Source organism: Serinus canaria, chromosome Z (genome assembly GCF_022539315.1).
Source record: "Serinus canaria isolate serCan28SL12 chromosome Z, serCan2020, whole genome shotgun sequence".
In the NCBI taxonomy this organism is placed as follows: domain Eukaryota; kingdom Metazoa; phylum Chordata; class Aves; order Passeriformes; family Fringillidae; genus Serinus; species Serinus canaria.
In genome coordinates, this window is record NC_066343.1 from 31,757,060 (window position 1) to 31,784,362 (window position 27,303).

At 39.4% G+C, this 27,303-nt stretch overlaps 1 protein-coding gene across 2 annotated transcripts in view; it reads right to left on the bottom strand.

Annotated features, from left to right (window-relative positions):
• The window catches only part of LOC103821278 (E3 ubiquitin-protein ligase KCMF1), a 50,338-nt gene that overhangs the window by 5,489 nt on the left and 17,546 nt on the right, over window positions 1-27,303 (bottom strand). For both annotated transcript variants that reach the window (XM_030237235.2, XM_018920921.3), the window contains exons 2-4: window positions 21,092-21,259; window positions 8,507-8,646; window positions 2,406-2,507 (exon numbers count right to left, since the gene is read on the bottom strand). In XM_030237235.2, the coding sequence (XP_030093095.1) occupies window positions 2,406-2,507; window positions 8,507-8,646; window positions 21,092-21,259 (410 nt within the window). The remainder of the gene's footprint in view (window positions 1-2,405; window positions 2,508-8,506; window positions 8,647-21,091; window positions 21,260-27,303) is intronic.

Sequence of the window (27,303 nt, forward strand, 5' to 3'; positions counted from 1 at the left end):
ATGTATTTAATGAATTTTCAAATATTTCCTGCTAAAGAAAGAAACTGAGTTTTAAAGAGTTGTCACAGACTGTACAAATAAATGACACACCTTGCAATAGCTGGACAAGGTTTGTAGTAAGAAACACATGCAGTGTTTTGGGACAACTTTAGGGGAAAAAACCAAAAATCAAAATTAACCAAGCATTTAATGAATAGCTGGTAGATAAGGCCACTTCTCAGAACTGTAGCAAATCCAACAGTAAAATCTTACCTCTAACTGCAAAATAAATTTTGACTCTAGAAGAAGTGCAAGTCAAGAGCCTTCTCTATCTCCTTTTTGTACATGAAGGCAATTACAGGGCACAAAGAATTGTTCTGTACAGCTTCCACTTCATATTCAGCAATATAATGGAGTATCAGAGAGTCATGGCTCTTATTTCCTACACTGCCAGAACCTGAGTGAAAAAGGCATCTTCTCTTCCTTTCTTCCTGCCTTAGATCTCCCTGCTGCTAGATATGATGTAGAGTCCAATGTCAAATAGACACTTCAAGATATTTCTTACCAGGTTTTGGAAATAAGACAACACTGGACACCAACACAATAAAGTACAAGCAGGAAATTCTACAGGCATAATCTTTAATCATGGGCAATGTATTCCCAAAACAGATCCATTTTGGGATGACTGATACTGAAAACCTTACTGTGTATTTGAAATAAGATTGTCTTTTCTGGCTCAAACATTCCCTAAGTAAAAGTCATCTGGTGGCATCTCTGGTACTAGGGGGAGAGAAAACACAGCAGTAGCCTGAATTCTAATTAAGTATCTTGTGCATTTCAGTAGGAAATTAATTTCATTCTGCAGCTGGGAAAATTTAAACTTACAGTTAAGGCAATGTTGGAAGCCCACACTTAGAATGCTGGCACACTGCTCTTTAGTTATGTAATTCTTGTTAGAAAAAGTCTAATTAGGCAGATGCTACGAAAATCTCAGATTTGGTACAATGAGCAGAGCTAAAATGACACAAACTACATCAGCCATCAAGCAACATTCTAAGCCTGTCCAAAGACCAGGGAAGATCCAGTGGTCTGGAAGATACTGTCCCCTCATCAATCTTATCCTACCTCCTCTGGAAAAGGAGGATGGCATGACTCCTGGCTACTAAGGACCACAGGGATGCCTGGGATCAAGCTCCCATGGCCAGAGTCACCGTGTTCAGTACCCTGCTCCTCCCCAGTGCTGAGAGCTCTACTCCTGTCCCTGAGAAAGACAAGTACAGGTAACTGTTTTCATCTGACTTTGCACTCGTTTTTGCATTACTTTTTCATCATTCACCTTTCACAGAGCCAATCCACACCCAAACTCCTTTATACTGATCCAATTATTGCACAGTAATTAACCTGCACATTTAGCCGGTCCTGACCTTAAACCATGCTAATACTAACAAACTTAAATGCAATCAAATACAATCATAACTGAAGTGGAGCCATCACCTCAAATGCTGTTTCCCTTCTATTACTGTAATTAACTCTGTTTGATAGGGCTTGGATTTTTTTCCCCAACTGCTTGAGCTTACATTATTCTTTGTTCCCATTTAAAAATCTCTGAACAAAAAAGCCACTATCGAAGTTATAATGCAGTCTTTTTTTCTGTTTGTTTAAATGAGACACAAATGAATAATTCAGAGAATACTTACTGTAAGGATGCTACATAGCTTGCATGTCATTAAATAGAAGCCCAAACCAAAAGATATTTTATCAGTTAATCTGAGGGAGTAAAAAAAAATTTAAAAGGAGACAAATATTCCAATAACACTGATGAAAAAGTCCCAACAGTTACAGCTCTTCAGCCATCAAGCACAGATAAATGTCCGTAACTGGCTGCTAAGGTAACTGAAGAACAACATCCTATTTCCCAGAAAATCTGAAGGTTTTCTGAGTTGTATTACAAAATGTCAGTAGCACTACAAAATTAAATTATTAAAACATTGTGTTGAAAGTAGTTAAACAACTTGACAATCTTTTGCTACAAGCAGCTATGCTTGAATCATCTTTATGCCATAAATATATACAGCATTGAATCTTGATATGTAAAACAGCACCAAGAGTAATGATGAGGCAGGATAAAACACAGTGCAATTAGGGAAAACCTCTGTATGTCAAAATCCTTTATATGTTTCTGCTGTTAGAGCAAAAAACACTCTCAAGTATACCTACAAGTCTGTGCACAGTCTGACAGCTACACTTTTTTAAACTAGGACTTTAAATACTTTTAAACACTTTTTTTATTTTTGACCCATATATCTTTAGCAACCTAAGTCCCAGGAAATCCAAAATATGATCCTTTGACTATAAAAATCAAACCAAGTCACTGTGACTACTAGGTGAAATAGTCTAGGCTCTTTGCCTCAAATTGGAAAGGATATTAAATCTCTAGGAGCTCTGTGTTCCAGTGTAAGATGAGCTGCAAAGTCATCTGTTACGTGATTCGGATCCCCTCCAGGCAATGCTGCACATATTGGACAAATCTGAAATGACAAAGCAAGAAAAAACCCAACATTATAAATATTACAAGAAAAGAACTTGTATCAAGTCAATCATTAGACATTGGCTCTTATGCTTTAAAATAACATTTTGGTATTCACAAACATCTGGATATCCACGTATTCAATAAACTCTGAAAAATTACAAAAAATGCAGACATTAATTCAGTCATCACTTTATGAATTTCAGAATACCATTAATTTCAGAAAACCAGAGCTAGGATTCTTAAAATCAATTTGCAATGTATTGAAAGTTAGTATTTTTGCATGCCAATTCTGCCACAAACAGCAGAGTTGAATCATACGGGAACGCTATTTGCCGGCTTGACACACATCCCAGCAGAGGAATCAGAATGAAACTGCCCATATTTGCCAAGTATCAAGCTGAGACCATCCCACTACTCAGGTAGTGTAGGTTTCGCAGAGAAGGGCTGGTCTCCATACCCCTCTCCGCAACAGTATTTTGAGAGCAGGTACTGAAGTCTCTCTTTGGTTTTGGGGTTTTTTTCCCCCACATTTAGTTTTTGGCTGGCAGGTTTTGCTTGTTTTGTTTTTTAAACTGCAGTACAGTTAAATAAGCAGGCAAATATCACCACTACTATTATCATAATTATGACTTGTTCTTTGAATGACTCCACAAGCAGCATATTCCATTTTTCTTTCATTTTTCATGTGTATACTTAAGCTGTTGAATGTAGATCTCAAAAGACCATAAGCATTAAGAACACCTGTATAAAAGAGCACACATATATTGTAGTCTCATGGAGGTGAGAACAAGGTCTTGAAATAAGTTTACTGTAAAATCTCAGCTGCTTGACAGGAACTGGTGCATCTAATTCCACTTTAATTTTAGTGGCCAGTTCTGAAAAGAAAACCAGTTATTTTAAAAGCTTTTTGCTACAACTCCTCCCCTTTTATTTTCAATGTTCAGCATTGCTCTCCACAGATTTTTCACCAAGTGTGCTACTGGGCATGTCACCACAACATAGCAAAATAAATATTCAGCTATGCCAACATATCAAAGCTACCATGTACAGATGGATGTGTATTGGACAGATAGTTTTAAATTCCCTAAACTTTATTACAGCGGCTTAATCTTCTCATATCAAAAGTATACAAGACCTTCAAACTAATCTTCTTTTACTTAAGCTACTCTGAGGAAGCAGAAACCCAACACAAGAACAACCCACTCCTGAAAGCAGGAAATCACCAGAAAGTTCTTTGTTAACATGACAAAGACCTGTGAATATACTCAGACTTCAGAAAAACATCAGTTAAGAAAAGTTTCAAATGGATATTGAGTAAGAAGGAATCTAAGTATTCCAACCCTAATTCTAAATATCAACTAAACTTTGAAGAACTCTTGACTAGGGAAAGTTACTCAAATACTGTTATGCACAAACAACAATTTAGTTAAGCATAAGCTCTAGGAGCCACAACAAAGACTGCTGGATCACTGATTAAGCATGACACAGAGCTCAAAGTCATTGTTAATTATAACATGCATGAACAAATGGTGCAGATGAAAGGCAAATGTTGTCAGAATTTTCTCTTGAATTTATGAGCATTTGTATTTAGAGTCATTATTCAGGGTTGCATGATGATTTCTTAAGGCCTAAGTCAATCCCCCTCACAGAACATCTGCCAGTTTCCAGAACTGTGCTTCTATTAGCACTACTTCCCCATTTACACCACATGAAGTGACAACACTTCTGTAACCTCAACAAGAATCACAGGGATCTTAGAGGATGAACAGGGACATTGAGACTGACTCAGACTGTCCATTTCATTACTGCAAGAAAAAGCTCTCCCCAGTTTTACCACTGAAGTATCAACAACAGTGCTTACAATTCATCTTCAAGGAGTTTAGTAATGCCTTCCCAAGGGTGAGAAAGCTGCTGCAGTGCAAAGTAATAGCAGAAAATTAGCATCTCTGTTATGAAATAAGACTGAAGAGATGGCATTTTATGAAGTCTACTAAATCTGTTTTTATTTACAATGCTAGCAGACTTCTAGTTGAGCCCTGCATTTCATCTTGACCAGTCAAAACTGGTCAAGATGACCAGATAACATGAAACTTCCAACACCAACAAAAACAATCATCACACTGATTCCCAGATTCCTCTGCCGTACAACTCTAAACCACTGTCCCTAGACATTATATGGGTGAAGAAATACTGGTTCTATAGAAGAGAAAGGGGCTCTTTGAACAGGAAGAGCTGCTCTCTCACTTTGCCCTTTAAGGGAGAGAGCAGCTGCGTTGCATTAAAAGCATTGTCTCGATGGAAGATGATCTGATGGAGATCTTCCATCTTGGAATTATGAAGAGAACACGCAAAGGGGATACTATAGGGCATGTCTACTATAGGCCACCTGACCATAAGGAACAAACAGATCAGACCCTCTAGAGACACAGAGCAGCTGCCTCACACTTGCAGGACCTGATCCTCGTGGAGGTCTTCAACCACTCCAGTATCTGTTGGAAGGACAGCACAGTGGGACTGCAATCTAAGAGGCTCCTGGAGGGCTCTAAGGGTAACTTCCTCCTCCAAGTGACAAAGGAGCACATGAGGAGAGGTGCTATATGGGACTTCATAATTACCAACAAGGAGGGGCTCAGATGGGATGCGAGGGTCAAAGAAATCCTTGGCTGCAGTGATCTTGACACAGTGCAATTTGAGATCCTGAGGGAAGGGAGAAGATGAAAAACAAGCTCATGACCCTGGACCTCAGCAAAGCAAACTTCAGCCTCTTAAAATATCTGCTCAGAGGAGTCCCATGGTGTTTGAATCAGGAGAGTATATGGGCCCAAGAAAGCCTGTTAATATTGAAAGATCATTCCCCCCCCAAACTCAAGAGCTCTCCAACCCACTGAACATGAAGTCGGGCAAAAATGTCAGGAGGCCTACATGGATGATCAAGAAACTCCTAGACAAATTCAAACACAAAAAGAAAACATACAGAAGTCACTCTCCTAGGGTAAGCCACAGCATAGCCTACCATGCATTATCTGAGCATCACAGGGCAATGTAAGCAAAGCTAAAACCCAAATCAGGAACTGAGTAAGGCAAGTAACATCCAAGATAACAAAAAGGTCTTCTAGAAGTGCATAGGAAATAAAAAGATAACTAGGGAAAATATAGGCCCATTGCTCAAAAGATGTGAGGCCTAGTTACACAGGACACAGAAGAGGTTCAAGTACTGAATACCTCCTTTGCTATGGTCTTTACTGGCAAGACTGGTCTTTAGCAAATCTAGGCCTCAGAGAGCAGGGGTAAAGTCTGGAGTACTGAAGACATTCCCCTGCTGGAAGAGGATTACTCTGCAGAATACTTATGTGAACTGGAATACTTAAACCCACAGGCTGTGATGGGTGTGATGCACCAAAAGGTGCTGATGGAGCTAGCAGGGAGCTGATACGCCAGGGAGCTGTGCTGCCATAGAGAATGACCTTAAAAAACTGAAGAAATGGGACAAAAGGAATCTCATGAAGGGGAAGTACAATGTGTTGCACCTGGGCAGGAACAGCCCCAGGAATCAGCACACACTGGAGGCCAGTCATACAGAACACAGCTTTGCAGCAAAGGACCTGGGGTCCTGGTGGACCATGGTGCTCTTGTGGCAAAGAAAGCCAGTGGTGTTTTGCGCTACACTGAAGAGAGAACAGCCAGCAGGTCAAGGATTTGACCCTTCACGTTAACCCAGCACCAGTGCCCAGTTTTCAGCTCCACACATGCACACACTGAAAAAAGCTCAGTAAAAGGAGGAAGGGAGGAAAGGCTGAAAAAGATTGAACTGTTCAGCCTGGAGAAGGGTGGGGTAACAGAGGACAGATCTTAGTCCATGAATACCTGAAAGGAACCTGAAAGGATGATGGAGCCATGCAGTGACAGGATGAGAGACAGTGGGCATAAATTCAAACACAGGAGCTTCCTCATAAACATCAGGAACCACTGAAACATTTTTCACTGTGAGGATCACCAACCACTGGCACAAGGTACCCAGAGATTTAACTGTGGAGTCACTATTAAAGAACTGTGTGGACATGATCCTGTGCAACCAGTTGCACATGATCCTGCTCAAAATGACCTCCAGAGGTCCCTTTCAACCTCATTCAGACTGTGATTCCTGTCTGCAGATACCTACCACTGTTGTACTTATCAATGCCTACACATGAGAAAAATCAGTAGAAAAGTACACTTATCTGCATCACTCTGAACATAAAAATAGCAAAATTTACCAGATGAAAAATTATTTTGCTTATTCTTTGAAAAACTGTGGGTAAAAAGCCTTTAAAATATAAATAATTCTGTCCCTGTAAAGTTCCCTTACATCCCTAAAAATATGTGTCTAAAATAAAACACATCTTCAGAAGGTGATACTCAAACGACTACAAGCTCAGTATCGAAACCTAAGTAATTGTCTGAAAGCCTATAACCACAAACATTTACAATCCATAATATTTTCCTCTTTACTATTCTTGTAGCCTTTCACTATCCCAATAAGGGTACTGTACCCAAACAATTTTATGTGCATGGACACTAAACATTTATCATAAATGCCAGATTCAAAACTTTGCACAAACAGTAACAATCATATTCAAGGATTAAAATATTGTCCTTTATCACTGTTTGGAACAACAACACAGCATGTTGCAGACTGATGCATAAAAAGAAAAGTTTTGTGGTATATTTTTTTCCCACACATATAACTCTTTTAGGATTTACCAGAGTAGCAGCAGTCAAGAATCACAAATTTAGGCTTTATGTGTGGGGTTTTAGAAGTTAGAACTGCAAACAAGGGCATGTCAAGTTTAAAAACCCAGGACCTGTGAACACTCAGTGTTTGGAACATATCACTGACATCAAGTGGTGCAAATCAGAACTGCAATACCAAGCCACCAAGTAAAAATAAAAGTCATCCAAATGCAGAACTTTCAACAGTTGATGCTATGTTTGAAAGTTGCAAAGTTAAAGAAAAACTCAGAGAAACTGTAAAAATTGCAGCATGTTACTGAGTTAAATAATATATCACAGTGCAGCTAACTGTGAAGTAAACACTTCCTGTGTTTTTAAGAAAGATCATAACACCTTTGAATCCCCAAAAAGGTGAACAAACACCCACATCACCTCTTCACCCAAGTTCCTTAGTAAGTTTGAAGAGTCATTAATTTTCTTCCACAGAATTCTTTAAAAATTAAGAAAACTAGAAGATTAGAATAGAGAACCTATTTATAACTAATTTCACACAATGTATTACTGATGAGTAATCCACTTCAAGCATCACTTTCTACCTAAGGGTCTAGGGTAAAACAGTTAAATACAGAACAGCACGCTCCATGTCATTCTGCTAAACTGCTAACCCAGTTTCTCCTATTCCCAAGGTCAATCAAGATAGTGAGAGTTAATATCTCCAATAAAGTATTTCTGTTGAAACTTGTTTAAGAAGTGCATTTTAAACCGCTAATGGTTAGGGATGGGAGAAATCCACCTCCTTTGACAAGAGTAGTTTTAAAATAATTATAGAATTCCACTGCATAAAATAAGAGGTCCATTAAAAAGCTACTAGAAAACATAACAAACTATCTGCATGTCTTCCTCTCTCTTACAGTTACAAAAGACCAGCACAGCTTTAAGCTAGCAGACCAATTACATACTAATTATGAAAAAGGGAGACACAGTTAGACAGAACAACTGTGGCAACCTTCTAAATTTTGTCTTACAGTGTAACAATCTCCTAAACATGGCAGCCTCTGCATCAGGATAACAAACAAAAACTCTAAAAGAAGGAAGCAAGCTCATTATATCATGATACCCATAAATCATATAAGAATTTTGATGTCATTCTCAAATGTAGGTATTTTCTCTTCAGACAAAGCATTTAAATGAATACATGCTTCAAGAAAGAACAGAAAGACAATATTTCAGAAATGAGGCTGTTTAAAATATATTTCCACCATTAAAGCAAGTTCTGAGGCTTCTTACCACTTCTGTTGACGTTTCTGCATGCTCAGAAGTAACATGTTCTTGAAGAGATGTTTCCGTATAACCCATTTTCCCACAATAAGGACAAGTGAAAGACTGTGGTTGCTCTACAGAGAAAGCTTCTCCACCATAGTACAAATCTGAAACAGGAAGAAATTAAACAGAGCTTACTTTAAAGCAGTATCACCATTAATTCTGTTCACATCAACCTCAGTTTATACATGTACTTCACTGCAAGCCCTGCTAAATTAATCTATTTTTTCATTGAAATGACTATATTCAGGAGTGGTTTAGTTACTGATGAAAAAAACCAGAGACTACATTTAATTTTGATTAGCACACGTAACTTAGTTTTCTAATATTTACTAGAAAAAAAGACTTCCATCATGATGCTGCTGATACTGCCAAACTTTCACTTTTCCACTATGGCTCTTATCCCACACACAGGGTCAACTATGGTATGATATTTTTAATGATGAAATTTCAGAAGCTGATTTCTTGACAAAACCTCAAATTCAGATCAAAATTTAGAAGGTCTCAGTGACACCACGTGTCAGTATTTATGCCATAGTTAAATGACTGCTTTGCAGTAAGTAGTTTCAGAAATGTCTCAAATATATAACACAGAAGATTGATAGTGGAAAAGGAATCTTAGTATCTGTTATACACTGGCTTCAACTTTTAGGTGTACTGAATGTGAGAACTTGTGCATCACTGATGAAAAGAAGGCACTTTTAAGTTGCTAACATAGAAGTTCCCCAAACTTCAGATAAAATTTTATTAAACCATGCAAGAAGAGAACATTATTCTCTCTCACCCTCTGCAGGATAATAAAATATTTTATATTTTAGGGGAGGCATTAATAATAAGCTTCTCATTCACATCAATATTAAAAACAAATCCTAAAAATACCAACCAAACAAGAAAATCTCTTAAATATCAGATTGCTCAAAAAACTCTACCTATGAAACTCACTGAGAGTGAATGAATGTATTTTCAAGTAAGGCAACGGTACCAAGTCCAGCTTCACAGCTGAGCAAAAGGCCCAGGGATGGCCACAACCCATCTGGAGAGAGTTGTAAATAGATGAGCATGCACATAAAGGTATCTTTTCCTTGGATACACTGTTAGCTCAATCCAGATATCAAAAATTTTAGCAGTACACACAGTTCTATCACAGAGTGGGGAGGTCTGACAAGACTGTCAAGTCCTCTGTTGTTCCTTGTTTTCAAAGATTACAAAAAAACCCATTTATTCACTAACAAAATAAAAATCTGAGTTCTTTGCAGTCTCCTGATTATACCTCTGGCATGTACTCCCACTCCCATACCTCCTTCCACATCCTTCTCGTAATATACATAAAACATACATGAGAATGCCAGACAAATATGACTTTGTCTGGAAAAAGAAATATTAAGAAGTGCATTGAAGTTAAAGCTGGCAAAACTAGATATCTTTCCTTTAAAGTATACATCTCCCTTCTTTTTTCCTCTTTAACTTTAATCTCTCTTACAACCAAAATCTCTGTTCTGGTGATCTGGTGATACAGATCACCAGATAAATTTTCCTTGAAATTAAAATCTAAGTTTGCAAAAAATAAGGTTGCTTATCAACTAGTCTCATGAATCTTTTTGTCTGATTTTAGCACTGAATGGGTATTTCTCCATCTGTTTTGTTTCTACAAGCACATAAAAATCCTACAATTATGAACAGTCATGTCCCTAACTACTACCAAGGGGTCTTTGATAATGAAGTTAACTAAGAATTAGAGGCAATATGGGAAGAAACAGAAACCTGCCTCCCTGGCTGCAGAAATGAAGCAACCTACAACTGTGTTACCATTCTTCATTTACAAATCTATTAGTTTAGAATGCAATGTGTCCGTGATAGAAGAATTGTTTCTTTTGACATCAAAGAAATCTTTCAGATTCTGAAATTTTAGTTCATTTCAAATACACAAGCAGGAGTCCATAATTCTTCAAACTCCTCTAGACCTCTAAAGCCCTCTGCTCAAGATGTCTAGGACGACAAGTAAAAGTATTTAGTAAAGAAGTAAAATCAGGTTCAGTCGCATCCGTCCAGGCTAAGATTCATGACCCATATTCCTTATCAATCAGGGGAAGAATACAAAGGAGTAGAAGGATCACAACACTGTCTGATGAGGACCCAATACTAGTTTATGAAGTCAGTTTTCAAGCACAGTGTTTAGACATTATAGCTTTTCTGTGGTGGGGAAAAAATTCCAAGAAACAACCTGAATTAAAAGTGAAAATACAACCAAAAATGTCAGCAGTTTTGCTCTTCTATCCATCTATAGCTACAAAAGTTAAATGTATACTTAATATTAAAATCTAACTAGCACACTCATAAAATTAGTAGGAGGTTAGTGATAAAACAGAAATATCACAGAACTCCTTAAGACAAAAATCAATCTTTCAAACAGACATCTGATTCAGGATTACATTTTCCAACAGCTTGTATTTTTTATTAAGACATAATTCTTTACAAAACTACACAGCAGTATGGAATTGTAATTTCACCTTTCCTCATATAAGTAATTCCAATGTGATATATACATATAGTTGTTGGTATGACACAAGTAAAGTGTACTTATTTAATCTTCTTCAAAGTTTGAAGAAACCAAATGGTGGCAACACACCACTTGACAAAACCAAGTATGTATGTTCTTGTATCATTTATCAAGCAGCCCTATTACCCTCAAAGCTGCTTCAGAATCTTGTTCCAAACAAACTACAATGCTCAGACTTAGCATGATACACATTTAGCACAGATATCTTGCTTCAGTGTGTGGAAAAAAAAAAACCAAAAACAAACAAACCAAAAAACCCCCAAAAGTCTCAAACTGAATTCTGGTGAATCCAGTCAATCCCACACACACATTATTATGGTACCATTACTTAATCAGTTCCCTCTGCCTAGGGAACAAAAGGTGGCAGGATCTTCTGACACACACGCACCTTAGATAACAAGTGAAGGCACTTCTGACCATGGTATGTTATGTCCTTTGATGAAAGTAACACAATATGATTCTGGCAGAGAATCCTACTAACAATTTGTGTTACTTTCTTTGTCAGTATAGCCACATTAATATGATGTGGTAATGGGCAAGCCACATGCTTAGACCCTAAAGCATCCTAACAGTTTAAAATGCTTTTTTAAGAAAAAGAAAACTAGGAAATTTGCTGTGAACTTTTCCATTGTCCTGACAGACTGATCTAAAAAGACCACAGAAGTACAGTGTCTGCCTGGTAAGCACATGCCTGTTCTTTACACAGGCCTACTGCAATTCTACTATTTGACCCCTCTGAAATTAAGTAATTGGATTTATGCTTTAAAGGCCACTTCTCATTACATACTAGACTTGATACTTTATTTTAAGCTCTGTCCCTCTTACAGCAGTGTATCACTCAGCATATCATTTTATCTAGTATCTCTTGTGGGGGCTGAGGAACAACAGCATTGCCATTTTGTGGATCCCATCTTGCTTAAAAATGAATATATATAGGTTATATACTGACTCCTGAAAGATAATTACAGCAACCAGATGGTGCCAGAGTGAACATGCACAGCCAGAAAACACTAGAGTTTTTTTAGTGTTCTCATACTGGCTCCTATAATAATCTGAATCTCAAGGAAAAAAAATCAAAATGTGCCAAGCTGAAAACAAAAGCTCTTTCAGCATACCTGAAAAACGTCCATCTTCTTGCAGTATATTCTGCAACATTATTACAGTACCTAGGAACTCAAAGAACTGATCTCAACTTTCACAGAGGTAAACAGTATGTGACTTTTTCTATGCTGAAAAGATCATCCATGCTGTCACAGCTGTCCACCACAAACAATTTGGTTGCAGCTTTAGGCAGAGGTACTTAAGTGAACCCCACCAATACCTGCACCCAGACAGTGCTGACCAGAGTGGTGGTGGGATTTAACAGTAGAGGGCTCTTATCATCATAGCAGATGGATTTTGGGCAAATGACTCATGGATCTCCATGTGCACTTTTAAAATCAGAAAAATGACAGTGACCTCCTCTGAAGTGCTAGCATCAAGTTTTGCAACAGAAGGATTCCCCATTCTGCTTCCTTTTCCTTGACAAAATACTCCTTTTCCACTAGCTATCCATCTTCCTCAATATCATAAACAAAAACTGTAAGTTTACTGCTATTAAAGTATTTTCATAATGAAACAAACCTGTCTACAGACAACAGTATTGAAGTTTGTCACTAGCCAAGTACACTACAACTCACCCACGCAGTTACACTAACAATCTTCCAGTTTGTGTTTCTAGTAACATCTTCCTTACTTAAGAACATTCCATACTCATAACTGTCATCATTATTCTCTCCTTTCATGTGACTTCCCACATCACAGGAAACTACTGAAGACTTTATTAGTTTTGTGCTTGTGCTGGCTTCAGCTGGGATAGAGTTAATTTTTCTTCACAGCGTGAAGTATGGGGCTATCTTTTGGATTTGTGTTGAACACAGGGCTGATAATATCAAGATGGTTTTGTTACTGCTGAGCAGGGCTTATACAGAGCCAGGACTTTTTCTGCTTTTTGCACTGCTACAATAATGAGGAAGTTGGGATGCTTGGGAGATTGGGAGGAGACACAGTCAGGACAGGTCACCCCAACTGACCAAAGGGATATTCTGGACCATGATGACATCAATACTCAGGATATAAAGTATATGAAGGGCGGAAGAAGGAGGAAGAGGGCATACTTGAAGTGATGTTGTTTGTCCTCCCAAATCACCATGAGACATGATGGGACTCTGCTCTGCAGAGATTTCTGACTACCTGCCTGCCTGGCATTTCTTCTTTCCCTATTAAACTGTCTGGCTCAAGACAAGACTTTTCAGCTTTTACCCTTCCAATTCTCTCCCTGATTCTGCTGGTGGAGAATGAGCAAGTAGTTGTGTGGGGCTTGGCTGCTGGCTGCTTAGTTGCTAATTTCACCCTTGAGATTATTTTCTTCTCAGACATTAATATCTAACCTAGGTGATTTTTAATATCCACTAATACAACTATCCTAATAAGCCCAAATCAGGCAATTTTAGATTATTTCTACCATTTATTATTGATTTTCTAATTAAATTTAACATTTCTAATGCCTAATTTTTTGCATTTCCTCAAAGTCACACGATCTCCTTGGACACAAGGAAGTCACCAGTTTCTTTAAGCATCTCTACAATACTGTAATGTACATGCCTTTAGGTATATTCTATTATAAATGTAGAGTATTCTAAAACTCTAAAATCAAAACATTTTATGAATGATATCACATATCTTTCTGAACTTTAAAGAATATGTCATTTATCAATTTTTCCAATTCATTCTCCATTCTATAAGCTTATAAGGTCAGTAGTAATTCTATGCCACCAGACTTTGCTGTGGCTCACAATCTGGTAATATTAATTTTTCTGCAGTTAATCAAACCAGAAGTCTTACTGTAGAGCTGAGCTGCAGTATTTTCTTTCCTGATACTAGTTCTGTGGGAGCAATGCTTGGATATCTAGCCATATGAAATTTATAGACAATGTTTTCTTATTCTCATTTAGAGAATAAACAGCATAAACATCAAGCAAAATAGAAGCTACCCTTCAAATTCTATTACCCATCTCAATACTTCACTGTGAACCTTCTTCATGCGTACTTAAATAGTAAAAAATAACCCCTCTGTGTCTCTACAACACACACATAAAAGGCATTAAGCCAAAGGTACTTTTATCAAAGACTACTGAAAGAGAAGTACTCAAGTTGCAAGAAACAAAACATAATTCTTCGTCATTCTCAGTTTCCAATTATAGGTGTTTTTTGAAAAAAGTATAGTTTAGAACAAGCTCTCATTGCAGCACACTGAAATCTGTGTTATTTAATGTTAGTATGTTTCAGTCTTCTTACCCCTGTGATGAGTATTTAGTACTCACGGCACTGCTGTCCCTTTAGCCCATGTCTAATATCCAAAAATAACTGCTGCAAACAGGTTAAGAAGTTTCAACTGGGCATTTGAAACAATTACCTCAATTGTTAATACTGTACACAGAGGAAAAAAGAAAAGCCAGACAAGAAACATATAAGTTAAAATAGGGGCAAGTATTTTTGATAATGCAATAAATTATTTCTTTTCGAACTACCGACTCTCATGATCTGGATTTCTGAAGTCATGACCAGGCAAGTCTCAGCGAAAGAGGAGCCCTGAGAAATAAAAAAAACCTGAAGACAGCTTCATATAAAGGTTGTTTTAAGAAACTGCACGTTTCTATACATAGCTATTCTCAAAACTTTAGACCAATGAAGTATAAATTTTACCTCAGTTCTAATCAAAAAGATAAAAAAGTTAGGACTTTTGAGAAGCCATCATATTTAAAGAATTCAAAAAGTGAAGATTACAGCTGCAAGCACTAGGAAAAAATACTGAAATGCTAGTCCCATGTGCTGGACATCAACAGAAAATACACATCCAGCATCAGCAACATCATGGAGCAGTGGACTGTCACAAAATAATTTCTCACAAGTTACAACCTATTTCAACTATGCAACTGAAACAACAAACTGGATAAGACATATTACAGATAGGTAATATGATAATTGGCTCTCATAATTAGGGGATGAATATTGTGTGTATGTTAAGAGAAGTCTGATTGATGTATGGTTAATGTCCATTGTTCCCCCACCTCTGTGTTTGCTGCCGCCGGACAGCCTGGTTTGTCCAGGACATGTGGAGAGAAGGCATCTATATGTACCCCTTGCATGGGGCAGCTGAGAATGGGAAAAGTGAGTTGGTAGGGGGGCGCGGCATGACAACACCTGACCTCCAATCAAGTTGCAAGAAAGCAGTCTCTACTGTCCAATAGACAGCAAAGAAGAGTTGACTGACAGACTTTGGGAGGGACCAGGGTTGCCAGATGCAAGCCCAAGGGTATAAAAGGCAGAGCAACGTTTTGTGGATAGGTACAAGGCAGCTCAGTTCCATGCTCCCAGTGCTGTCTTTTTTCTTTATTCAGTCCTTTGCTGTACTTTGTTAAGGTTTAGTAAACCTTTGAAATTTTTAAAGTGAACAGTTGTTTTTCACAAATGGGAACTCGTCCAGGATAAAAACCTCATCTCTGTGGCCCTAGGAGATTTTCAAAAGGGAGGTGCGCCCTGCCGTGAGTTCAGTGGCTACAACGACTTCTCTTCGGGTCACTGGTGATTGTAGGTTGACACCCTGGGAGCAACAGAAGACGGAATAATGAAAAAGAAGAGTGGGAAGAGGGGAAAGAGCCCCCTGAAAAATGTCAGACAAAAAGATCTGGAGGATTGTGAGTATTTGCATGTGTAGGAACCAAGAGTGTGTCTGGGGTGTGAGTGAAGTGGTGTGAGTGAGGTGGCTGGTACATGAGTGAGACTTGGGAGAAAAACCATTATCCTCATAATTGTTTTGGCCAGACTGATCACCTGTAATCCAGGTGCACGAACCTCAGCACCAGGCAAGTAGGGCACAGGATCCATACCTGGTCAGCTGGAGCTTAAAAATGGTTAGGCAGATATAGGGTGGGACACAAAGTAAGAGGGAAGTGGGGAAGCTTCAAAAGTTGGGACATGAGTGAAAGGAGGATAGGAAAAAAACCATGGGCAGTGGGAAGCTTCCACTGGCAATGGTCACTGGGAAACACCAAGTGCAGTAGTGCCCAGCAGGACTGACCTAATTGTGCAGGGCTTCCAAACTGGGAACTGCTGATTGGCAGAGGCTGTGCTGGTGGGCTGGGGAGTTCAGGGCACATGGGGATGCTGGGGTCCAGAACTGCCAGACAGCAGGGACCAGAAGTAGTGGAAAGCTGTGGGCAGCAAGAGGCTGCTGATGGCAACAGGGACTGAGAGATGCCAAGCACAGTAGTGCCCGGCAGGGCTGACCCAGTTGCGTGCTTTTTCCAAATCAGGAACCGCTGAGTGGTGGGGGCCGATAGCATGGATCTGAAATTTCTGGGTGTGCAGGACTGCTGGCAGGGAGAGCCGCGAGTGGCAGGGACCATGGACACGGAGCTGTGTGGAGTTTCCAGACCAGAGACTCTGGGGGCGCCACATGGGGTGGCAGCATGCAGCAGCTCTTGGCGCAATAAGCTTCCAGTGCTGTCGACCCAATGAGAAGGTGCGGTGGCGACTCAATGCACTGAGCGCGGTTGCATGCAGTCCAGCTAGCAGTTGGGGATCAGCCCAGTGGTACAAGTGTCACCAGACTGCAGGTGGGAGCGAATGTACGTAAGGCAGGGGAGAGCAGCGGCACTCAGCGTGATAAGCTTCCAGCACGGCGGGGGGGGGCAGCAGTTGCTTAGAGCATGCTAGGCATGGCTGCACTGCTAAACTTCCAGCTCTGCCCACCCAGCTGAGGGGGGACAAGCTGAGTTATACAGATATCTCCAGACTACAGGCGGGTTGTTTGTTTGCTGTTGCTTTTTTCTTGGAAGAACACAAAGGTTTTTTTACTCTTCTTTTTTTCTTTCTTACTCTTGTAACTGTTAGAGAGGCAGGCTTTGTTGAGAAGACCTGTTAGGGACGTGGGCTTCTGTTGTGAGAGAAGCTACTGTCACCTGCACTTCCCTTTTCCTTTCTCTCCTGAACCACTGAACAGCCCCACTGGGACAGCAAGAGCTAGGACAAAGAACTACTTCCTTTAGAGTACAAGGTCTCCTCCTATGGCCAGTGCTACCTATATGAGAGGTGGAGAAGCTCACCAGAGCCCTTCTTCTGCAAACTAGAACAGAAGCCAACCAAGGCACAGATCCCCATATACTACGCCAGTTCCTGTAAGAATTGGCTGCTGCAAAGGAGCAGATTAAGGTAGGCCAGAACTAGATGCTTCCATAGAATATTTGACTTCTAGAGCAGTAAGGTAGAGCTGTTGCTAGCTCCTACCCCAGCATCCCATGATGCAAGGAGTGAAGAATGCCACGTGTGCTTTGCACTGGCAGTGGTCCTCAATAAATCCCTCTAATCCGCTCCTTTGTGCTAGTAAAGCTCTTGCGAAAGACAAGACAGCAAAAAGTGCTAAAGTTTTGTGCCCTCCTGCCCTTGTGCGGTAAGGGGCAGGAGACAAGAATCCAGCACAGTCTATCTTTAACCTTTCCTTTAAGACAGCACCATCTATTTCCACCCCAAAGGCACAAAGGGTGAAATATTGCTTAGAGAGGGGGTGGTAGCAGGCAGTAATGTCCTACTACTATCCTTCCAGAAGGGCTCTGGGGAGTGATGTGCATGTATGTGCTATGTGTGTGTGTGTGCAAGTCTGTGCATGTGTGTGCCAGGGTGTCTGAATGTGTCTGTGCATGGCTCTGTGTGCACATACAACTGCTAAGACATGCACATATGCACAGCTGTGTGCATGTGTGTTTTCTGGTGTGCCCAGATGTAAATGTACAGGTATGATACTGTGGACAGCACTGTCCACACAGATATCCTGACACGTACATGTGTTGCATGCACTTCTGTGTGAACATGTGCTAAAGGTGCCCTCTCAGTTGTGAAAAGGTCTGTGCTTGTGAGTGTGCACAGGCTCTGCATGTGTGAGCACAGCCCTGTGTGGGATATGCGTGTTGATGTGTATGACACTGCACACATTGATGTGTGCAGCTCTGTACGCACATGTGCCAGAGTGCATGCATTAGGGATGCACAGCTCCGTGTGCATCGGCAGGCGTGTGCTACTAGCAAGTAGGAGGGCTCTGTGCAGATGAGCATTATGTATGTGCATTAGCACCCAGTCCATAGGTGCACAACCAGAGACGTGGCTCCAAAATCATGGCTCTAGATATACAACTCCATGTATCTGGCTGTTGTCCCACCTAGGAAAAAGAGATGTGTGTGTGTGTCACTACTGAGCTCTGCTGGCTGGAGTGGTCCCTGGCTCTCTGTGTACACTGTTCTCATAGAAAGAAGAATTTACCTCTGCGTTTCCCTTTTCTAACTGTTAAAGCAAAGACAGCCTGTCCACCCTAGAAAGAAGGGGAGGCATCCTAGGCACAGCCAGTCCCTTTGTCTCTTGTCTCTAAGAGAACTGTCCTTTCCATGATCCCATGGGCTAGACAGCCTAGTCCAGCTGAGGACCCACCTGGGTACAGGAAGAGCAGGTGGCTATAGACAAAAAGTTTTTGCTAAACCCAGAAAGTTTGGGGGATGTTGATGACAAATCCTAATGTGGTATTGCCTTCCTTTTAATGACTATCTCTGTGCTGTTGGGCGGGTAACAGCTGAAGATCTTCCTCCCTAGACTAGCTCTACCTTGACCAAAAAGGAGACCCCTTTTGCCTTTTTCAGTAGTTGACAGTCCTTTTGTCACCTTTCTCGCAAAGTCACCCTCATCCTATGTGAAGCCCGTAGTATGAATGCAGCAGTGTTCCCAGTTGGTGACAGCAATAACCAGATCAGTGACAACTGCTGCTTGTGCCTTTCACTTGCCAGCACAAAACCACGACATTTTCTCTTGTCCTGGGAGAAGCCCATGCCACTAGTACATCTCCACAGCCTAGAGTGGCAGACACCCAGGTCTTGCCAGTGCAGACAAGTCTAGAGCATCCTAGAGACCCTAAGAACCAATAATTCGGGGGGGTGGTGTGGGGATGAAAAGCTGGTAAGCATTGTTGCCTTAAGAAATCAGAGCCTGGATAAATCCACATGTTTATTGGAGGAAAACTACTTGCACTTTTGGTTTTTTTATGCTGATGGCTTTCTTTTTCCATATAAGTTCAACTCTGATAACTGCAGTATCTCTGTCAGATGTGAGGGCCAAGAGACACCTGCCTGCAATGGTTCATAAGCCGGCACTGCAGTTCTGGCCAGGCTGGCAAAGAAGACTGCCTGACCTCTGCTGCTCCTCCTCTTCAGAATACTCTCTAAGACAAAATCAAGAGGCCAGTGAAAGAATCCACAGAATAAACCATTACATCCATACTGAGTGAGAAGTAACCAGAAAAGCCTCAAGATGTCCAAAAAGTAGAGTCAAGCTTCCATAGGCCAGCTCGAGGACTGCTTACATAACACTTTGAGCAAGAAATTTAAATTGTATTGGTCATTGATGTAATTGTCCTATTTTAATGGACAGAAGTTACAAGTGTCTGCTGAGGAGAAGTACATGGGGAACAGTGAGAAGAGCTAAAGTAGTCTGCTTGAGAATTAACAAGTGGAATATCATGAGAACTAGAGGGACAAGACCAGTCTAGCCCCTATGTTCACCACCAAGAAGGTTATATCGCCCTGCTGCAGGCAGCAACCCTGTTGGCATGGTAAGGTGGGAGTAAAAGCTATACTAGACCTCTGTTACTCCTTTTTGTTGCTCAAACCAATTCCTGTCACACACTCCACCAATCATCTTGCTAAGAGAGAATCTGAGGGTTTTTTCTTTTTCCCACTGTCCTCACCCACATCAACAGATGCTATTATGACTCATCCAAAATCAAATTTGACTCAAGAGAAGCATGAGTAGGTCATCAAAATCAAAAATGAGTGCTAACTGCTCAAGCCAAATCACTTATAGAAAAGGAAAATGGGGGGTTGTTATACATAGGTAATATGAAAATTGGCTCTTGTAATTAGGGGATAAATATTGTGTGCATGTTAACAGAAGTCTGATTGATGTATGGTTATGTTATTGTGGTTTGCTGTTTAGATGTCCACTGTTCTCCCCACGGTCACCCCTCCCCTCTCTGTGTTGCTGCCGCCAGACAGCCTGGTTTGTCCAGGACAGGTGGAGAGAAGGCATCTACAAGTGCCCCTTGCATGGGGAAGCTGAGACGGGGAAAAGAGAGTTGGTAGGGGGGTGCGGCATGACAACACCGGACCTCCTGCAAGAAAGCAGTCTCCACCATCCAATAGACAGCAAAGAAGAGTTGACTGACAGACTCTGGGAGGGGCCAGGAGCAGCCATTTTGTGGGTGAGCACAAGGAAGTTTAGTTCCATGCTCCCAGCGCTGTCCTTTTTTTCCCTTATTCAGTCCTTTGTTGTATTTTGTTAAGGTTTACTAAACCTTTGAAATTTTTAAATTGAGTAGTCATTTCTCAAAGACACAAGAAAAATTATTATTTATTTTAAATATTGACAAGGCTTTACAGTTAGAAATAACTATTGGATTAGGAGATCTACAAAGGAATTCCAAGAAGACTACATTCTAGTCCTTACCACTGATCTCTCAAACTCATTGTAGCCCATCACTTCAGCTTTCCTATGCTTACAGTCCCACAAAAACCACAAATGAACTACCTCCCTACAAAATCTCACTAGAATTTTTTTTCTTCTTTTAGATTGTGGCACTTTTAACAGTAGTCACTGCTATTAAGTGCATTTATTAGGCTCATAATCTGCTGTAATCAGACCAAAATAAAAAAAATCAGAAATATATATGCAGCAGTTAAAAAAAAAATGCAGTTCTTCTATCAAAGAAAACATGCCTGCCTATTAGAACTCAAGAACTTAGCCCATATTTTTAGTGCACTAACAGGGGAACTGATTAATAATCAGAAACAGGAAAATCAGCATCATGTTTGAGGACATAATACAGCAACAAATTACCGGAGTTTAAAATGATCACTTACCAAAATCTACTCTTGTTAGTATGCACTGCATTGGATGGTCAGTTGTATGCCTTGTTGTCGTTGCACCACTTTCATAACAAGTTGCACACAGATCGTAATCGTAGCAAATTAAGCACTTGTACCGGCGACCTCGAAAATTTCCTTTTAAACATGCATCACAGCTGACACCTGTAAACAAATAAAATTGCTTTAAGACAGCAACAAATGCACTTTTTTTTTGATAAGGAAGATTTGTTGCTATTGCCTCTCCATAACTAATAAGAACCAACATGTCTGACACGTGCAGCTGACAAGACTCAAAGTTTTAAATGCATTTGTATCTTTGAAAGACACCATTCTCCCAAAATTAGGATCTTGAATTCTTGAAGTAAAGCACACTCTAGCACCTGAAAGAATAACAGGTTACATTATAAAAGCTCTTTGGCTGCATCTTCCTACACACACCTTTACCTCGTAGTATCAACTGGTATTTTGACTGTTCAGTCAGGAATTGTGCCCCTTTTAAAAGCTAAATTATATAATGGCTGACCGAGAGGAAAGAAAAACAACAACCAAATCAACCACTGCCAAAAACGTACTAGTTTCTCAGCCTTTAATTCAAGACTTCTGAATATTTTAATTCTGAATAACATTATAGCCAGACATTTAATGTCCTGTAGAAATTAGGACCTTTTCCCATGTTCTTTTAATTTATGCTGCATCAGTTCTCTCCATTCTATTTCTCCCTTAAACTCATTCTTTGCCATGTAAAGTTGTCACACTTGCGTTTATCTGAGAAAGAAGTTCAAGCTTTTATAGCTTCAAGAAGTTTTAATTTTTCTCTGTATGGTTTTAGTTCTCTCTGGATTGCCAGGTTAAGTGTAGAAGTGGCATCATCTTGTAACCTGCAAAGGCTAACACAAATGTCTTTCAACTGCCGCATCAAATTGAGGGCCTTCACAAAAGAAACTACTGTGCACAACCAAGGCAGGATTTGGATCAACACCTTCTTTTGGCATCACTTAAGACTTCTTCATAGTTTGGCAAAAGCACAGACAATTTGAGAGCAAAATGCCACAACAAAAGAGTCACATTAGCCACATCCTTTTTTTTTTAAGCCTAGTTGTCAGAGGACTGGTGCGAGTTAAAGAAATTTTTTTGCATTTGTTTTTACTACTCCACTAGTTAGCATCTATAATATAAGCTTTACCACAAGTAATTCAGAAACACATTAATAAGCAATTTCTTTTGAATCTCCCAAACTTGGTCAAACAATAGCACCATTACATTCAGAGGAGCAGTGAGCAAAATTATCACTTTTGCCTTTAGTTTCTCCACCTATCAGGACAGCTTCAGGCACTAATCGCTTCTAATGTCTAAGCATGGTGCTTACGTGAATACCGAACCTATTTTTAATTCATCTCACTGCTTATATATTCTGCAAGCACCACTCTACATGGAACAGCATGTTAGAAGAAAGTATCTCCAGAATCTTTGTTAATAGCTGAACTATGTTTTGAGGATGGCATATTACCATCTTCAAAGTTAGTTTGGTTGGCTTAAAAAAGAAAAAAAAGATCCTTCTCCCTTAACTTTCTTTTCCCTGAAGTTTCATCCGTCAACTCTGAAATAACAGTCTGATGATTTAGACTCTGACAGCAGGCTAGTTTCTGAGAGCACTTGCTAAATCTGTAGTCTGAATTTTACTGCTTCAGTTGGTTTGTTTGCTTTTTCCCTCCCACACAGAGACCCACAAAATTCTACCTATGCAGTATGCAGATCCCCCCAACAATGGACGTTGTACATACAACACTTAGCAGCTACTGGCAGCACTATGAGTCTCTCTGTTGCCTACTAAACTTTCTAGAAAACAATTGATCAGCAAGTTAGACGTCCCACTGAATTAAGCAGACTAGTTTAACCTAGAGTCTGTGTCAGACACTAACAGCTTTTCAACTGGTGTACTAACCCATGCTTCTCCAGAAAGTAACATTTCTCCCACTCTTTTCACTTAAGCTTGGAACAAGTGATTTAATGCAAATGTAAGCCTCTTTGCAACAAACTCCTGTCATGTGTTCTCTCAAGAATTTACATCACTCCTACTTGAAGACAGACATTTTTAAGAAGCTCTCATTTACAGATTTTCTTCATCAATTTACATCAATACTTCTCTATCGATGCAGGACGACCCCAGTGTAGGGAATAATGTGCTCTGACTCCATGATTTCAGAAGGCTGAACAAATGCTTTATTAAGCTATGCTATATTACATAAATTCTATAACTATACTAAAGAGATACTAAAGAAAAACCCATGACCCCTATCAGACAGTCACGACACAGCTTTGACCTAATTGGCCAATCAATCCAAACAACCGTCACCAGAGTCCCATTAACAAATCACTTTTGGTAAACAATCTCCATAACAAATTCCACATGTGCCAAACAATAGGAGCAACAAGTAGAGATAAAGAATTGTTTTGTCTTCTCCTCTGTGCTTCTCACTGCCTTCCCCAGGAAAAATCCTGGGGGAAAGAACGATGTCTCTCCCTTCAGAGAATGTGAATACGACACCTCCACATTATTCCAAACGGCAAACTCCATATATGATATGATACTAACTTCAGGGAAATTCAGCCATAAACACAAACCACATAATGTTTGTATTTAAAACTTCAGAACATTTGCAGGGAGAATCTATCGGGTCTTCAAATAACAGACGATCTTTGTTACTTATCATCAATTATTAGAATATCTACAGTCTGCTTCAAAGAGAAAAACTAATATTAACATAACACATCCGTATGGCTGGTAAAGTCAGACCAAGAGAATTGCAATGTTCTAGAGACAGAGTTCTTTCTACATCTCTCCAAGTTGGTATTTTACAACAATCACCACATCTTCTGCTCTGAGGAACAGGCTGGCAGCAAGTGTACCAGATTACGCTTATATTCTTATCTTATATTTTTATCAGAGAATAAAAACTGCAAAAGGGAAAATTATGAAATTGAAATTTCGGAGGTAAACACATGGTTAAATCCCCAGACCTCCTCTCGAATCCAGCAGGATCTCTTTTCCAGAAATTATATTACTTATTTTTCCCTTTACATAACAGTCTGAGGAAAGTCAGGCCTGACAGTTCTTCCTGTTCCTTTTCAAGCCTATTACTTGGCTGCCAAAATCTTGACTACCTACCCAACATGTGATCCAGAAACTGAAATAACCAAATAATTTCCTCCCACCTTATTCTTCCTACTATAACAAAAGCTTTTGATTTTAATTTTTTACACTTTCATCTTTATATCAACTTTAATTCCAAAAGTTCATTCCACCTCAAAGCCCCAAAGATAACATTTTATTTAGCACAGCATGTCTTTCAGTATGTGTCTATCCAACATTTCCCTGCATTTACCTTACATTTCCAAGGTAGGTAACAGATTCAAGACTGTCAGATTTAACAGGACGCATCCACATTAGTCATGGGTTTTGTGAACCCCCCCCCCCGCCCCAATTCTGGAGAAGTTCACTTTAAAGCAGGGAACAAGAGCACAGAAGCAGCCTAAGGAAAAGCATGAATACTCTGTGAAAGTATTTAGATATACTTCTGACTTGGAAGAACTGTTACTACTGACTTTTACAAGACTCACAAAATGAAATCCTATTAAACCCCAAACAACTTGCTGTTCAATGAGAACTTCTGATTCACCTTATGGGAAATATTGGCTTGGAAAGGCAAGAGTAAAATATAACTATTTTAGTTACAGATTACATTACATCATACATGATATTGGAGGCATCCTCTATTTTTATTCTATTTTGTTACTGCTATACAAGTACCAATACACACTGCATAACAGATCACATCTAATTAAAATCTTTCTGATCAGCGTAAAATGCTCTTTTCATGCAACACCGTTCCAGCAGAGGACAGCATTGTGCTAAAAATCTAAGGAACATTGGTTCACCTTTATCTATCAAACATGAAATTCTGAAAGTTTCTTCAGAAGTATTCCCTTGCAATATCAACTCTCAGTCTCTCTAGGTGGACTCTGAGTGAAGTGAGTCCGGATATACCTAACAGTCCCATCAATAAAGTATGTTCTAACCCTTCACTACAGAAGTCTTACTACATTTATATGAAGCCCACACCTTCTTTTCATCCAGGTCAATTACTTCAGCATTTTACATACTGAATGGTTTGTTGAGTGATTCTAGAAAAAAAAAAGACAAAAAAATGTTCTTTCTCAACACCTTTCACATTTTAATCCTGACAGCCAAGCATACTTTGATCTTATGACACTGAACTGGTTTTGCTAGAAATTACCTAAAATTAATGTAATTGGTCCCGGGTTTAATAGACACACCAAAGAGAGCATATAATCATTATTCTCATAACGGAAAGAATAACATATGGTTCAAATACTGTACACACCAGGATTAATTTGTATTTACAATTACAAGTAAAGCTATAAGGTAACATCAGTGCAAGTGTCTGTAATGTCCCAAGCCATTACTGCCTTGTATAGATACACATTTGTAAAAAAAGCAAAGGTTTTCACCCCACTTAGTGTCCTTGAAAACTAAGGACAGTCAAAATAATAACCATGATAATTAAGGCCCAATATCAGACCCAGACAAAAAAACTGAGAAATTGCAGAAAACTCGGCACTTTTTTCCTTGTAAAGAGCGTATAGTCAAAGTAATATAGAGATACTGAAATAAGTTCCAGCCTCAGCATGAAGCCTTAAACTTTATCAATATTTTGAATGTATTGTTAAATTTTTAGAAATTTCCAAAAAAATACCAGTCATTAGGAAACATTTAAACATATATAAAGCCAGCATCTTAAGTACTCAAACCATGAAACCAACAACTAGCTCCAGATAAGAATATTTATAAATTCTGCTGTTCCTGAGAATTAAATTCCTCCCTCCTAGCAATACACTAGAAGACACTAGTTTCATGGGTAGTTATCAGCATTTAGCATTCCTGTCAGCAGCTGAATATCCAAAGCCCAACCTTCCGAAATCATCTGTTTTTGTTCATCAGTGCTCAGAGTGAGAATCACTGTATTTCTTTAATGTACAACACAAATAGAAAATTAGGCAATCAATGGTTTCTTCTCCAGAAAGAAAATGCCAGCTACTTAATAATTTCTTCCTAACTTGCATGAAGTACTGAAGGATTCACCCTTCTAAGGACTAAAAGTAAAAGTATTACATGGAAGAGTACCACTCAGTTTCAAGGGACTAGACAAACGTTAAGGCTTCTACCTTTTAAAAGCCCCAACTTAAGCTTGCAAGTGAAAATTGAAAAGTTGTGCTGCATCTTTTGTGGTACAAAGTCTGCAATCTGTATACTGCATTTTATTTATATATTCAGAAGATCATAGGTAACAATACTTTTAAAATGCATCTGATATGTTTTAGTGCAAGAAGTCCTTTTAAAGATTTGTTCTGAGTTTGTTCAGTTTTAAATACATTTGCTGGAGATTAACTATCTCATCTGTAGTCTACAAGACACACAAAAAGTCCAAACTTTAAAATATTCTACTCAAGCAATTAATTTGTTTCCAAGACTGAAGAAATAAAAATATATGCCATTTGATAATTAAAAGAAAAAAGCCAATTGTTTCTTACTTTAATAGATTCATTTCTAAATGCAGACTACTGCCTAGTTTGAGAGGTCAAATTCTAAGAACTTCTACTGTTTCTGTGAGCATTTCACCAGAAAAATCAACCAAATAGAATGTTCATTTTTGTTTACCTTTCCTCATGTTTACTAAAGCAAACTGTGAAAAGAAACATTAAAGACACCTACAACATAGAACCTACTTCATCACCATTGCTGCTCCAAGTACTGAACAGAAAATTCACACACGATACCCCTGAAATAATTGAAAACCCTCTGTTCCCTCACACAGCCTGTGTCCAACATGGCTGAATATGCAGGATCTTCTTACAGCGAACTGGGAGAAGTAACCAGACTAAAAAGAACTAGTAGGACCAAAGTTGCAGGCAGAGATGTTGTTGACTTGGAAATGGGGAAAAAAAAAAAGGGAGGAGGAAAGGGAGGAGGAAAGGGAGGAGGAAAGGGAGGGAAGCCTACAAAAGGCTTTTGTTTTCTTCACTGCACTCCTTCTTCTTCTCTGGAGTCTGGAGTAGAAACAGACACCTGAATCTGCTCACCTCTCTGTTTTCAACAATTTTCATGAAGCCCACTTGCATAGTGCCTG